Here is a 15,334-nt window from a genome sequence, read left to right on the forward strand (position 1 = left end):
AGCTGTACTCAGCTGGGGAGAATTCAGAGAAAGCAGAAGAGGGAGGCGTGAGACACAGGCCTAATTTCAGACATGACTTCTCTAGCATATCTTGCTTGCTGCTTTAAGAGCTCTCCATGTCCAGCATTCTGTCTACTGCAGATCCTGTTGGGATGCATGTACCTATGGCTCCTCACCTACTATGACACGAAGCTAGAGCCCTAGCTGGGGGCTGCAATTCCAGTCCAGAAGCCACATGCCCAAAATTTAGGCATTTCAGTGCTTGGCATCATGCTATAGTCCCTTGGTGAATATGGCCCTAATGCACCAATCTGCAGTGACCTCTCCATCTGTCTGGACTTCCCATGGTCTCTGCTAAAAAGGTAACAGTAAGTAATAAGTAAGTAATTATTTGTTCATTCTTTTAAATAGTGTTTTTAACCTGCAGGATACTGAATAGTTACTGCTATGTTGGATCCTACCAGCAGTACTTCAGAAAAATCTGAACTCACATGCAAAATAACCAATCTGGCTGTGTAAAATAAATTCACAGTGGGAGGTAGAGCATTCAGAAATTTTTCTGTAACCTTAAAAGCAAAGGATTTAGTAAGTAAAAACTTAGAAAATGAACTACAGTCTTCATCTTCCCATTTTTACTGGCTCTGGCTGGGATGGAGTTAACTGGCACTGTGTTTTGGATCAGTGACTAAAACAGCCTTGATAACACACCAATGTTTTGACTATTGCCAAGCAGTGCTTGCACAGCATTCAAAGCCTTCTCTGTTCCTCACTCCGCTCCCCTCTGATACCCCCATAGAGTAGGCTGGAAGTGGGCAAGAGGTTGGAGGCAGCACAGCTGGGACAACTCACCCCAATTGGCCCAAGGGATATTCCACACCATATAATGTCATGCTCATAAAAAACTGGGGAGTGTTTGTCTTCCATGGTAGCCATTGCTTGGGGACTGGCTGAGCATCAGTCTGCTTTTGGGAGATGATAAGTGACTGCGTTTGCATCAGCAGGTTTTTTTCCCCTTTCCTTTACTTATTAAACTGTCTTTATCTCAATTCATGAGTTCTCTTGCTTTTGCTTTTCCTATTTTCTCCACCATCCTGCTAGGGGAGGGGAGGGGGGGAGCAAGCAGCTGTGTGGTTGCTGGGGTCAACCCACAACAGTCCTTTTTTGCTTTTGAACAGGGACTCAAAAAGGTTCAAGATAGTGACAGATTTTATCAGAGTGTGCTAGACTGAACTTACAGCTGTTATACCCACATAGCTGTTACTTGGCAGGCTCTTATTTCGTGTTGCTGGTCACACTGTTGACTTGCTTGTTCTTGATATTGAATTGTTTTTTCCCTCAGTTGCTCTGTTGCTTGCTCCACTTCTTCCTGTACATCAAACTTAAGAGCTTGTTATTGGCTGTTTTCAGCTTTTGCTGTTTGTTGTGTTGTTTATGACTTTTACTTTGCCTGGGAGACCCATGATAAAAGCATTGGCCTTGAGCGTAATCTGGTATTTGGCCCTTGCACTGCTGCCATCCCAGTACTCTGGGAACCATCTCGTGGAGACAATTAGCAATTACACCTTTCTCCTCTTCTCCTCCAGGAGCCACTTTGTAGAGGAAATGAAGAACGGCATCTGCCTCTTCTCCAGGACAGTTTTCCACCCTTGTTGCAATGGCCCTTCAGTTTCTTGAATGTCCCTATGTAACCAGAAGGGTGTATTGGTGAGTGCAGTGAGGCTGATTTTGGACTTTTGTAAGGTTAACAAACCAGTTAGGAATGCCACAGAGGAATATGCTCTGAGGCAACCAATTCACAGTGGCAAGGTGTGTTCGAGAATTTGGGCAGGTGCCTAGAGCAGATTTCACCTCTGCTGGTCTGGGACATCAATCCTGAACAGATGTGGAATCCTATTGAATTGGCAGACCACCTGAAGGAAGTATGCCTTGCATGTACCATAAAGACACAACTTCCAGCACTGTGTTGGGGTCTGGGGTAGGCCTATGCCTGCGCTCAAAGGAGCGAGAGGGTCTCTGGATCTGAGGACATACAAACTGACACTGTAACAGTCTTTGGATCTGAGGACATAAAAACAGATGCTCTGGCTAAATCACGTACCCAGCTCTCAACTACAACAGTTGTTCCTGCAGTCAAGAAGAAACAATGGAAGCATAGGTCAACCCAGTTAGTAAAGGAGAAAGAACCTCCTCCTGAAGGGAAGCAGAAGGAAGAGACCATGGACTAGCCAGAAGGCGGACATTTCGAAACATCACCCAAGGAGGTGATTCATGCCAAAGAGGTCCTACTGCGTTAACAAATTACCAGAAAATTAAAACCAAGATGCTTTACCGATGGGTCTTGTCATATTGTAGAAAAACATCAGAAGTGGAAAGCTGCTGTGTGGAGCCCCACAAGACAAGGCATAGAAACTGTCACAGGCAAAGGCGAATCAAGTCAACCTGCAGAAGTGAAAGCCATCCAGCTGCCCCTAGACATTGCCAAAAGAGAAAACTGTCCAGTACACTATCTCTGCACTGACTCACGGATGGCAGCAAATGCCCTGTGAGGGTGGCTACAGCAACAGACTGACTGACTAACTGGCAGCACAGAGGTAAGCTCACTTGGGCTGCTGCACTGTGGCAAGACATTGCTGCCCGGGTAGAGAACCTGGTTGTGAAAGTATGTTACATAGATACTCACAAGCCCAAGAGCCATGTCACTGAAGAACACAGAAACAAGGAGCAGGTAGACCAGGCTGCCAGAACTGAAATGGCTAAGGTGGACCTGGACTGGGAACATAAGGGTGAGCTATTCATAGCTCAGTGGGCCCATGACACATCAGGACACCTAGGAAGAGACGCCATGTACAGATGGGCTCGTGACCTGACCATCAAAGCCATTGAACAGGTTATCTGTGAATGCGAAACATGCACCATGGTCAAACAAGTCAAGCGGGTAAAGCCTCTCTGCTGTGGAGAACAGTGGCTGGGAAAGACAGCGTGGGCTGCTCCTCCCTCAGGAAAAGGCAAACCCTTTCATGGAGTTCCTTTCGCTCACGGGGCAGGGTCCACTTGGCAAGTAATGCAGGAGGATGGGAGAACCTGGTGTGTACCACAAGGAGACTTAACCTTGGGGGAAAATAATTCATTATTTGAGTTGTATGCCATAGCTGTATGTCAAAGTACTACAGCAGGAGCCACTCAAACTGAGGATAAGCCTTGTAAAGAACGGGGAAAGACACAACTGGTTTCAATGCCCAACAACCCAACCCAACCCACCAGCTCCTATTAAGGCTCTACTTGTCCTTTTTTCTTTTTTTAATCTTTTACCAAAGTATCTCCACTTTACTTTTATGCAAGGTGCAGGACTTCCCCCTTGGAACATGCACTACATGCTAACATTTCCTGACTCTTACGTAGCACTAACTACAGCAAGGCAACTGTAGTAATTTCAGATTTACACTACTGTAAATTAGAAGAGCAGGTTCATGTGTCTGATTTGTCTGAAATGTAGACTCTCTTCTCACACACTTACAGTGTTATAGCAATGTCACTAAGATGAAACAACAGATTGTAAAGTCATAAAAATACATAAATTATCATAGTGTCAGTGCTATGACAAAACAATGGATTATCTGTAAAATGTTTTGTGTTCTTGTGTGCTCACAGCTCTTATCTTGTTCACAGGAAATAAAAATGGTTCTTGCTGAGTACTTTATCTCAAAATCCATTAGCAGAACTTGTTAGTGAAAAATTGGCAAGTGCACCTCAGAAGACTGAGAAAAGGACAAGATAGATTAACGATCATATTTGTGGTTACATCGACTCAGAAAAACTTCTAGGTTTTGCTCACACTTCAAAACATGGAGTTTGTTCATACCAGAAGGATCCCTCCCTCTGTGGTACAAGACAATTTGTTTGGTGAAGCAGTAAGCATTGGTCACCTTTTTGTACCTTTCTCCCACCTTACACCAGGTGTCACGTGTTCCAGTGCTGACACCAGCCCATTTCGGATACTTACTGAAAATGCTGAAGACAAACTTTCTCTGTGCTGCAGTTACATTCTGAAAAATTATTATTTCAAATGGTAATGTCCTAGCCAGAAAATCTATTCTAAGATACTACTGCTGAGCTTTTCTACTAAAGCGAAAATGGGGAGAGAAAAAAAAAAATTAATGCTTTCACTAACACAGAAAAAACAGTATGGCTATGAACATGACATGGAGTCATGGCTTGCACACCATATCCTTGTGAACCTCTATTGAAATAACATGAACAAAATAAAAACAGTACCTATTTTACTTTGCCTTGTCTAGCCCTCACACATTTAAAGGAACAGCAATGGATCTGACCAGTTTGTATTGTAAGTAAGCCTGTATTTTCAGTAACAATGTATAATCCAGAATGATTAGACAGGCAGTTTCCTGGTGAGACTGTAGAACAGGCAGGCAGAAAAAGTGTCAGTCTTTGTTAACAGAGTAAATTGAATTAGAAATTGCCTGGATACAAATCAGGAGTGATACGCCACGATTTTCACTAATTCCACTAACAGAAACCTCAGTGGGTATTTTTTCAGTTTAAGTTATTTAATAGTGGGGGGTTTTAATTATCTATGTCAAGATAAACATTTGAAAAAAACTCATTGTGGAAATTACAAAGACAAGTTGTGCAATGTCTGCTGACTTCATCTAATTGTGATATTTTAACCCCCTTTCCAGCACTGATCTCCTTTGCCTCCTGCCTCAAGTTTTGCCTCCACTCTGTTACCTAAGCACTTCATTAGCTAACGCAGTAGTCTAACTCATGAATGTTGGAGATCCTGCACATACTTCTTCCTTCATCCTAGAAAACAGTTTATTTCAAAGCATGCTTGCCTTTTAAAGATGTTCATGCAGACAGTGAGGCCTAGTAATAGGATTAACTCTGCTCAACCAAAACAGCTATCAGCTCAGCAGACAGATTAACAAGATCATCTCACATGTTGCATGACATCTCCTTCATTGCTAATTCCAAACAGCAATTTCCAAGACTATGTTAGAACATGCTATAAACACAAGCTGAAAGGGTAAGAAATAACAGCTTAAAACATTGTATTTCCCAGGCAAACTAAAATCACACAGAACAATGTAAATGTTGTTATTTGTAAGGGAGGGGCTGCTCCGTAAGTGCCAAAATCCCTTCCATGCCCCAGATACGTTTCTTTAACTGACATTTCTTACCTGGAAGTAGGAAGATATGAATTATACTGCTGAGGTAAACAAGTGAGGCCAATACAAAATATATGGGAGGGATGTTAAATACCTCGCTTCAAGAAGCCAGTTAGCTGCTGCATCATAGCCAATCTATTGCAGAGGATCCTAAATAACTTCTTATATGCTTCCTACATTAAGGTAACAATTGCACTGCAGCCGACAGGTTCTCAGCAGATCTTAACGGTCCATCAGCCAGAAGCAGCTTAGTTACAGCACCATTGAGTCTGGCAAGGACTAAGAACCAATTTGGCTATATCTCCACCACACTGTAAATCAGAAATCCATGCAATACCCACATTTACTCTGGTCCAGCTATTATAACCACAGGGACCGTCTCCCCCATTTAGTTTTCCTACTGAATTCACAGACAAACCTTACCCGATCACTTCCTGATGCAGCCAGGGTGGTACAACAAACGCCCCCTTCTCTCATCAGCTATTCTAAAAGGTACCTCAAACCTGCCTCCTAAAGGAATTGCAAGTCACATGACTGAAGTATGAAAAGATGCAGCAAGGCAAAGAGGGCCCAGCTGTGGTCTTTTTACATTTTTTTTCAAAGGTGAGTAAAAGTTGTGGGAAGATTCTCCCAGACTACAACAGTGCCCGAGACTCAGAGCTGCAGCGTAGCATGCTGGCTACACAGGAGAGTAAAACATTCATATGGTGCCATTCTGAACATATCAAAAGCTACTGCTTCAGGTTGCACTAGTGGAGGGAGAAGTTATTGAAGCTTATACCATCAGAGAAACCAGTCCACGCATCAATCTGTTGCCAGATTCACAGGCTCTCATGCTCAGCAGTCTTTCAGCAGAGGAAAACAAGTCTCAAGCTGCTTTGCTTTAGAAAAAAAATAAAACTGTTCTACAATTGAAACAGCAAATAGTTTTCATTTGTCCTAGAGGCTCCAATTGCATAAAGGCTCTCTGAGCATAAATTAAATTTACACTATGGCAGCAGCAGAGAAGGAGCTTAATTACAATGACAATGTAACTCAGTCTAGCCTATGTTCTCATTTACTGTGCCAAAGATCTCCTCCTGAATTTTTATGCTTGGACTAGACCCAAGTAGCAAGAAAACCATAAATCCCCAGCGTATAGTGGGGTTTCACAAGGGACTTTACCATCAACAAGTTGTACACGAAGCATGTGACATTACAAATTCTTACATTTGTGGAGGGAATCCACCAGCTGAAGACAACTTTATGATTTACAGACTAATTATCTGAATTTTCACTGTATGATCATCACCTGCTCCTTGCACCCCAAACTGTCACCATTAATTCAGATACTACTAGAGAAAGCTCAACAGCAACTCATAGCTTTTTAAATGGCCAGCAGGGTATACTAATATATTATCTGTTGACAACCATAACAGCTACTTACTCCACAGTACCGATCATCGCTGAATATCTGTGGTGGCAGTGGATTGCCTTGCGCGGGCTGCCTATCCTCAGGAATATTTTTATACATCCATTGTCTTTTCTCCTCTGACATTGTGATATCCACTTCTTCAAACTCTATGCGATTGGCTTCCAGAAACCTCACCACATCTTGTTGTCTCTTCTTTATCTAGACGAAGGAAAGAAAGAAAGAAAATAAAAACCAATACTCAGAGCAAGTCCATCATAACACAGACATGCTTACAAACCTGAGAACGTTCCTCCTCTCCCATCCCACTTTCATAGGATGGGAAGTCACAAACTCAGGAGGACAAAGGAAAAACTTTTTTTTTCAGTTTTAAGTTCATAAAAGTTAAACACCATTGTTTCTCTACAAGTTGGCAAAGGTTATACTTCCTCACCTCATTTCTAGAGGCTGTCTCTTTAACTCAACTCTGGGAATTCCAGCCTTTTAAAGATGCTTTAAAATAAATGATCTGTATGAGGCTTTTCAGAAGTAGGAGTTAAAAGTGGTAACTTGTTTTCAAAATCATTAGGGCCTACATTTTTGAAGTATACAGGCACCTAGAAATGCACGGCAAGCAACCTGGCAAGCCCCAGAAGTATCTACTCCCGTAAGTGTTCATTGAGATAAACATGTTGGTACATCTCAAAAAAACCCACCCCAGCTACACACATCTTTGTTTTCCTAGACACCTACATATCTTTTAAAAATGCAGCTTGATGGTTCCCTGAACAAGGCTTGTTGAATCTTTAAGTAAGAGTGTCTGTCTGCATAATACACATGCCTAAAATAACCATGATCTCATCTTTTGAAAATTAACTTCATTGCAAAAAAAGTGAATGAGGGTTGTCCTAAATATATGGGGTTTCTGCCCCTCAGGGAGATTATCATCTTTATACAAAAGCCTAACAGATGCGAAACACTGGCAGTTTTTCGCTCATTGTAGCTAAGATCAGCCCTTAGCAGCTACCTGAGCTTCAAGCAGATAGGCTCAGGTGAAGACTACTTCTGCCTCAAATAGGACTTTACTTCAAGAGAGCAACCTTTGAAATATAAGTCTGTAGGACCAATGAAAGCTACGTGGGCTCAGTCAGCTAGGTCTGCTCTGCATTCTCTTCAGTCCGTACTGTACTTTTTGCATCTACTTAAGAAATTAATTCTTTCAGAAAGGAACTATAAATTATATGCTGTGTTTTTTATAATAATCATCAACAGTGTTACCTGAAGAAAAAAAATACAGCTTTAATAATTTTACATTATTCCTGGAGTGTGAGATCCACAGAGTTGCTGACTGGCATAAAGCCCAGGTGGATGAATCATGCCTGTGGGCATCATATGACCTAGATACTATTTGGAAATCAGAGGATTTTTAAAATGCATGTGCTAGTTGTTCTTGTCACACAACCCATTATGTCTACCTAGACGCACCACAAAAATATATAACTTTTGGAGGTAATGCTGATGGAATCATTGCTTCCTTGAAATAAGAGGGTAGCCATCCCAAGAAACTGCAAAGACAAAGCTCTTAAATGTCTTAAGAAGTGGGCTGCATAATGAGTTTGTGTCTCCGTGTCTTATTCTTTTTCCTTTTCTTACATATGCGGGGGGGGGGGGGGGGGGGGGGGGGCTAGGCATATGTAAAAGGATCACTTTTGCATACAGAAGGTGGCTCCTAAAGTTTTGTGCAAATAATGCATTATCAACAACAGCAAAATTACTGCATCATCATCACTGCTGGTACCAAAGACAATATGCTTTTCACTGTGTCCCTAAAAACTGCAAAGACAAATTCTGTTGTCAATGTAGAAGTGAGAGACAAAAATATTTTATCCTGTCTTTCACCAAAAAAAAGCTGCAAAAGAGGCCCCAAAGAGACAGAGACTGAGATTTTCTTACCACAAATATGAAGTATTTGTTCACACATAAATGAGATGTCTAAAATGATGCGTGGGAAAGGTCATTTCCTTGTAGTGGAGTACTGCTAAATCCAACATGAATTCCCTCCTGTGCTGGTCCGAGCAACTAGAAAGCTACATAATGTTTGGGCCAGTCCTCTGGCCCTAGGCCAAATGTGCTAGTTTTGGCTGAGATAGAGTTATTTTTCTTCAGAGTAGCTAGTGTGGGGCTGTGTTCAGGATTTGTGCTGAAAACAGTGTTGATAATACAGACACATTTTCGTTATTGCTGAGCAGCGCTTACACAGAGTCAAGGCCTTTTCTGCTTCTCACCCCACCTCACCAGCCAGGAGGCTGGGGGTGCACAAGAAGCTGGGAGGGGGCACAGCCGGCACAGCTGATCCCAACTGACCAAAGGGATATCCCGCACCATATGACGTCATGCTCAGCACATAAAGCTGGGGGAAGAAGGAAGGGGGATACGTTTGGAGTGGTGGAGTTTGTCTTCCCAAGTAACCATTATGTATGATGGAGCCCTGCTTTCCTGGAGATGGCTGAACACCTGCCTGCCCATGGGAAGTAGTGAATGAATTCCGTGGTTTGCTTTGCTTGTGCATGTGGCTCTTGCTTTACCTATTAAACTGTCTTTATCTCAATCCATGAGTTTTCTCACTTTTACTCTTCTGGTTCTCTGCCCTATACCACCAAGAGGGGAGTGAGCGAGTGGCTGCGTGGTGCTTAGTTGCTGGGTGGAGTTAAACCATGACATCTGTTAAACCTGCACCCTCTCAGAGTGGCTATGTGCAGACTATACATTGGGAAAGATCCCTGGCAGGCTGTAACATCTAAATCATGGCCACAAACTGTTTGTGAGACTGTAAGTAAGCCTTGACCAAAGCTGTCTCTGCCAGCAACCGTTCTTCCAACAGTGTCACAGTACCAGAGAGCTCCATTGCTCAGGCCCAGGCCATGTACCAGTACCCACGCATCTACATGTACCCATTTTGATCTGCTGCCTTCTGGTAGTCTGTACACTGGGCACAAGTTTAACTGCAACTCAGATTTAATCAAATCCCTAATATTTTACTGTTCACACCATGAGAATTCTCCCACAAACCTACATTTCCGAATCTCTCCTTTTTATTTTTATAAAACTAATTAAGATGTTGAAGTGAAATAAATTGTGGGGTGCTTTTTTTAGCCAGAAGCCTTGCAATTTTCCACATGACATCTGCATGAGTTATCAGCTGTGGATGTGCCAGCTGCATAAATTTAAACAAAATGCCCTGAAAATTTTTAGCCAAAAAAGTAGCATCTTCTCCTCCCCCAAATGATTTAAGTCTGTAAACTGAAACAAGACCATTAGTTACTTTAAAAGTCCTATCAAATTATGTCTTATTGTTTAAGACGGATGCTCAGAGCATCTGCCACAACAGAAGCCAGCTGATTATTCCCCAAGAAAACCACAGGACCTTTGTCGTCTTCTACAACTGGATCTGTGCCGCAGAAGTGCGTCAGCCTCACAATCCTGCCTGCAGCTCTCATCTGTGGTTACTCTGAGCTATAAAAATTTCCAGCGTTTTCGACCAGATGAAACGCTGAGCAAAGACAACGTGACACAAAGAGCAGTGTCAGTTTTCCCCTCCTCACTAGCCTATGCAGAGGATCTGAGCCCCTGCCAAGAGTCACCTGGAGAAAAATACATCCTCATTTGACAAACTACAGAGGTGGTTACTTCAACCCTCTTTGTGAAACTCAGCCTTGTACCTTGCTGCCTCCGAGGTTTCCAGAGTGCGATGGAAATTTACTTTAAAATTTATATATATGGATACTTTAAAAGAGTATCCATATAATCAGAGGTACCATGTTCCAAAAAACTTGGTTCGTGGCTATTCACACATTGCTTTGGGAAAGCATCTGTATTCTTACAGGATAGATTGCTTTAGCATCAAAATATTTTGGTTTTAATACATTTCAGCACACCAGAAGACAATGCAAGATACACCATCAAAATATATATCCATTGTGAGAAGTTTCAGAGGAAAACATGTCCCCCACCTAATTTTGCATTCTATAAAGAGACTGCAGCTTCCACATGCATCCTGTTTATCTTGTCTCAAACAGGCAGTTCAATGTTGGTTTTTTAAAAATTTCTTTGTAGTCATGAAAGAATATTAGCCATAAATACAACTATGAACAGGCAATATCATCTCTTTTTATTAAGCAGTGACATTGACTTTGAAACAAAAATCCATGTCTCTTTACATAATATGATCCTAATCTATCTTCAGCATGGTGAAGAATACTCTGATAGAGCTAACAGTCTACTATCATAATACAATGTTTGTCTCCCATATTTTATATAGGCTGATTGTTTTCTGAACATCATTTCTCTGGCTTTGGTTAATGTATTTTTTTTTATTCACAAAAGTAAGACAGGCAAAAAACTCCCAGAGACATCTCCATTTTATCCCAGTATTTGGAGCTGGTCTCCTTATTAGGATTAAAAAGCACAAAAATAGGATGCCCATTTTGACGCACAGAACTGCTAAAATGAGCTAATCACTTGTTCAGTAGCCCGATTTACAAAAAAATAAAAAAGTCTATCTCAGCTAAAGTATCCTAGCTTTTTCCCTTAGTTTTCATTTCTTTACACTGATTTGCAACAGGTAGCAGGAGGTTTCAGACTGCTTCGGAGAAATACTTCAAAGACATCCTCATGCCAGGCCAGGCAGGACCACTGGGATTATCTGTTCTGACCTTCAGCATCCCTGAATTAATTCCTCTTAGGAGTAAATACTTTCTTTGGACTTTTTCCCCCCCCAAGCTTCATTCCTGAAGTGATAATAACAGAGAATCTGTAAATTTTTCCCATAGTTAATTAACTGTCTTCGCTTAAAATATTTGCTTGCTTCTGTTCAGAATTTGCCTCATTTCCAGCTTTCAGCCACTTTACTTTTTAAGTCTTTGGCTAGACTGAAAACTATTCTGTTATAAGACTGCTGTTTCCCACATAACTATTCTGGGGGACAGGGAACAACAGATCTCCCAGATCTCCGGGAACGAGATCTCCGGTTAAAAGATAAATCATATAGTTCATTTAACAGCAGAATCAGGGTGTTAGCATCATAAATCATGTCTAGACTGGACCAGAGGTTTAGGAAAATCAGATCACATCATCAGTCCAAAATTCCCTGGAAGCTTCTCATCACTTCCAACAGGTCACAATTTCCTTCTTTTCCCCACTCTCTATGCTTCCTGAATCTGTTTCCAGAAGATCATCTGTACTAGGAAGGCTTGCCTACTGACAGCTGCTGAACCAGAGTTTATCATGTGGTCTCTCCATTACTAAATGGCAGCAGTATTTTATTATTCTATACTATTTTAACCAAGATATCCAATACACTGCAAAAATATCACTAATCCAGGATTTATCTAACCCAGATAGGATAAATGAATATTACTTCTACTATACTATAGGCAAGATAACTCAAGTAGCAGTAGTAATAGGAACTGTGAAATAGCCATGATTAAAGAGAACTTCTCTGCCTTATTTCATTAGCCCAGTTAATATAAATGGGCAAAGCAGACACGTTCTCAGTTTTAAATCTCTTCACCGTGTCAGCAGGCATGTTGCTGGGCAGCCAGTGCCCACAAAGTAGATGTGGGAGGTTGGTCTTCTGCTATGGGCTCTAAGACCCACCTTCTGGAAATAAGGCATTTCCTGGGCTTCAGTCCTCCTGCCTGCAAGTGGAGGGAACGACAGCAGGTACCATTCAGTGCATTGGCTGGTGAGCAGGATGTGTAGCACTGACTGTCCTGACTGCCTGGAACTGAAGGCACCAAAAGCCTAACTTAAACTGTCCACTTATTGCAGACAGAACCCAAGGACAAAGAGCCTGCTTTCTAACACAAAATCCCACCCCAAAAAGTATTCAGACGACACATGCTGAGAACAAGGCCTTATGATGAATATCATCTAAGCTGCTTTGTCGCACCACACACACGTTTTAGAAGTCTGACATTTAAAAAAACAAAACAGAACGGATGCCTAAGTCCACCTCAAAGACTTGTTTCACAGACTGGCATATGTCTATCTAGACCTGTGCCTCTAACAATGGATATGGTCCTGCTGGTTCCCTTCCTTCTCTTTCCATCTTGTTACTCTTTCCTGACCTCTGCCCTTATTCCAGAACTGCAGCAGCCACGTGATCCGCCCACTGACTCAGATGAAAACTGAATGTATTGCATTTGGCAGAGACACCTTTAGGGTACAGCTGGATGATACACCTAAGCAGATCTCACCGCTGGCTGTCACTGAGATGACACAATGTTACTCCCTCCTGCCAAGCAGCTCCTGCAGTTTTTCTTGCACAAGCATAATGCAGGAACCAGGGGAAGAAGGGAAGGAGCATCAATAATGTAAGTGCCACAATCTCATCGGTTTATATCAGTAGCAAAACTGCACCCTGAGAAAATGGTTCAGCAGAAGCTGAAGCATGACCAGCTACAGGTATTTGAAATATGAACTGCATAAACAGCATTTGTGTTACATAAACACAAGCTTCAGCTCACTCCCATAGCTAAGAATGTCACATGGGGGTCTCTGCCTTTACAAGTCACGCAAACAAAACCGAAGGGATTGTTGCAGTGTAAAATGCAGATGTAATGTATTTACTGCAGAGGATTACTAATCTTCACTTCTAACAGAGATTAGGCTTAACACATACTCCCAGATAATAAGGAGATACTACACTTTAACAAAGAAATGCAAGCCCTAACCACATCAAATGAACAGAACTCTGAACAGTGTTAACTGCAAACCTACACATACCTTCCCTAGAAAAGCAAGGAGATAAATGCCTCTCACAAACACACTAAGCAACATCTGCATTCTTTTCTTCTGTTTCCACTGTGTTGCTGCTTTCATACAGAAGCAATGAAAAACAATCTCACACATTCACCAAGGCTGACAAGCAATTCCTCATGGTCCTGTTATATCTGCAACCTGTAGCGACAGAGAGTTCCTGCCAAATTTCTCTTTCTTTGCCTGGCTTAGGAAAGGAGAGCACAACTGACCCCTGGCAATTTTTATTGCAGAGAGATGGCAGTACTGTGACAGACCATTACAAAGGTTTGTATGATTAATTCATTGTTCTTGGCACAGGAAAATACAACTCAGCTATGTACATATGGAAAAAGGAGATGAGAAGCTAGGGTGACGTGAAGGAGGGTAAAAAAGAAGAAAATTTTACAATAAAAATAAATTTTAAAAAAATCATCATTACAAAACTATTCCCAAAAGTAAAGTAAGTGGCTACCTGCTGTAGCAAATACTGGATTACATGTGATAGAAGGAAAATACAGTCTCCTCAGAACAGGCCTCCAAATAGCTAAAAACACCTTCCACACTTCATCCTCAAGAAAAACTGCACCTCAATGTTTCAATATCCTAAAAATTGATCACGGAACTTTTCAGTCTGAAAAGAAATAGAACAGTCCCTGAACAGCGGCCGCATGCAGCCTGCACTGCCCTGGTCTCCTGCTAGCAGCAATCTTACGCTTGCATACAGAGACATAATTAAGGACATGCCATATGAAACACACTATTGAACTGGGAGGGCAATCTGTTCAGCTTTATGCAAAATCAGTTTGCAGGTCCCTGGGAGCTGCTGAGACACTACTTAGCCAAGCAATCTGTACCCCTTTACCTCTGTGCAGTATTTGTATGGTGTCTTTGAAGGAGTCCAGTATTTAAGAAATGCAGTTAAAATTTGAGACAGGTTTGTTTTTTAAAAGACTCCTAATCACAAGCAGTCAGCAAAGGAAAACATATTCTTTTTCTATAAAGCTACAGAAGAGAGTAAACTGTTCCATGCCCAATGCCTGCCAACCTCATATTCTCCTTGTCAGATGCACGCTATAAAAATGGCATTTAAATCTATTTCTGTGTATGCATATCTATTACAAGTTGAAGGGGAAAGTTTCTTATTTAAGTTTTTTTTAATTAAGAAACTATTGCTTTCTGTGCAAGTAACAAGGTAACACTCAAACATGAAGGAGCCTTTAGCAAGTACAAATACACCTATCACTACACAAAACAAGAGATGATGGGAGCTTGCTCAGGGATTTATTTGGTATTATTTCAGTAAGCATGTAAGAGAAAAGGGGAGACAGATATGGAACACACAGAAAAAGGAAAAAGACCAAGAAAGTTAAAAGAGAAGGTTCTATAGAAATATCAGCTACAGGCAGTACCGTGTAGGGGCCTTTGAGCTGTGTGCAGCTGAGAAAGTCTCTCAAGTCACTCCCAAGCCTACCTCTCTTTATTTCTTCTGTTTCAGGAAACAGGACTTGCCAATGATGTACACAAATGAAGAAGTGACTCTGTCATCATTTTCTTCTTGTAGTAGTACCAATGTACTCCTACAGTGTTGAAAATCCACTTACACCTGAGTCCCTGATGGACTGGAGGAAACCAGATGCTATGAGACCCAAATCTTGGCTCGCTACTTCCCACCAAAAGACTAAGAATACTGCTGAAGCTGGATCTTCTAATTAACGACATGAATTTGTATTCCACTGCATTAATGTGAAACCAAAAAACCCAGCATTGCTTCTGGAAATAAAAAATGCCTATAACAAAGTGAAACTTGAAGACTTTGCAACTGGAACTGAACCAGAGCTTGGAAGTCCCACTGTGTATAGGCAGGCAGCTCCAAATGAGAGAGACCTTGACAGACTAGCAGCCAGAGGACTCCATGCAGACTGAGAAACATAGCAAGAGGCTTCCCAGCCTAGCCTGG

General features: G+C 41.7%; 1 protein-coding gene across 1 annotated transcript in view; it reads right to left on the reverse strand.

Moving 5' to 3' along the window:
- The window catches only part of SH3BGRL2 (SH3 domain binding glutamate rich protein like 2), a 55,496-nt gene that overhangs the window by 24,307 nt on the left and 15,855 nt on the right, over positions 1-15,334 (reverse strand). Inside the window, exon 2 of the mRNA XM_064448567.1 lies at positions 6,613-6,798. Coding sequence (XP_064304637.1) covers positions 6,613-6,798 — 186 coding nt within the window. The remainder of the gene's footprint in view (positions 1-6,612; positions 6,799-15,334) is intronic.

Source organism: Phalacrocorax carbo, chromosome 3, assembly GCF_963921805.1.
Source record: "Phalacrocorax carbo chromosome 3, bPhaCar2.1, whole genome shotgun sequence".
Lineage (NCBI taxonomy): Eukaryota > Metazoa > Chordata > Aves > Suliformes > Phalacrocoracidae > Phalacrocorax > Phalacrocorax carbo.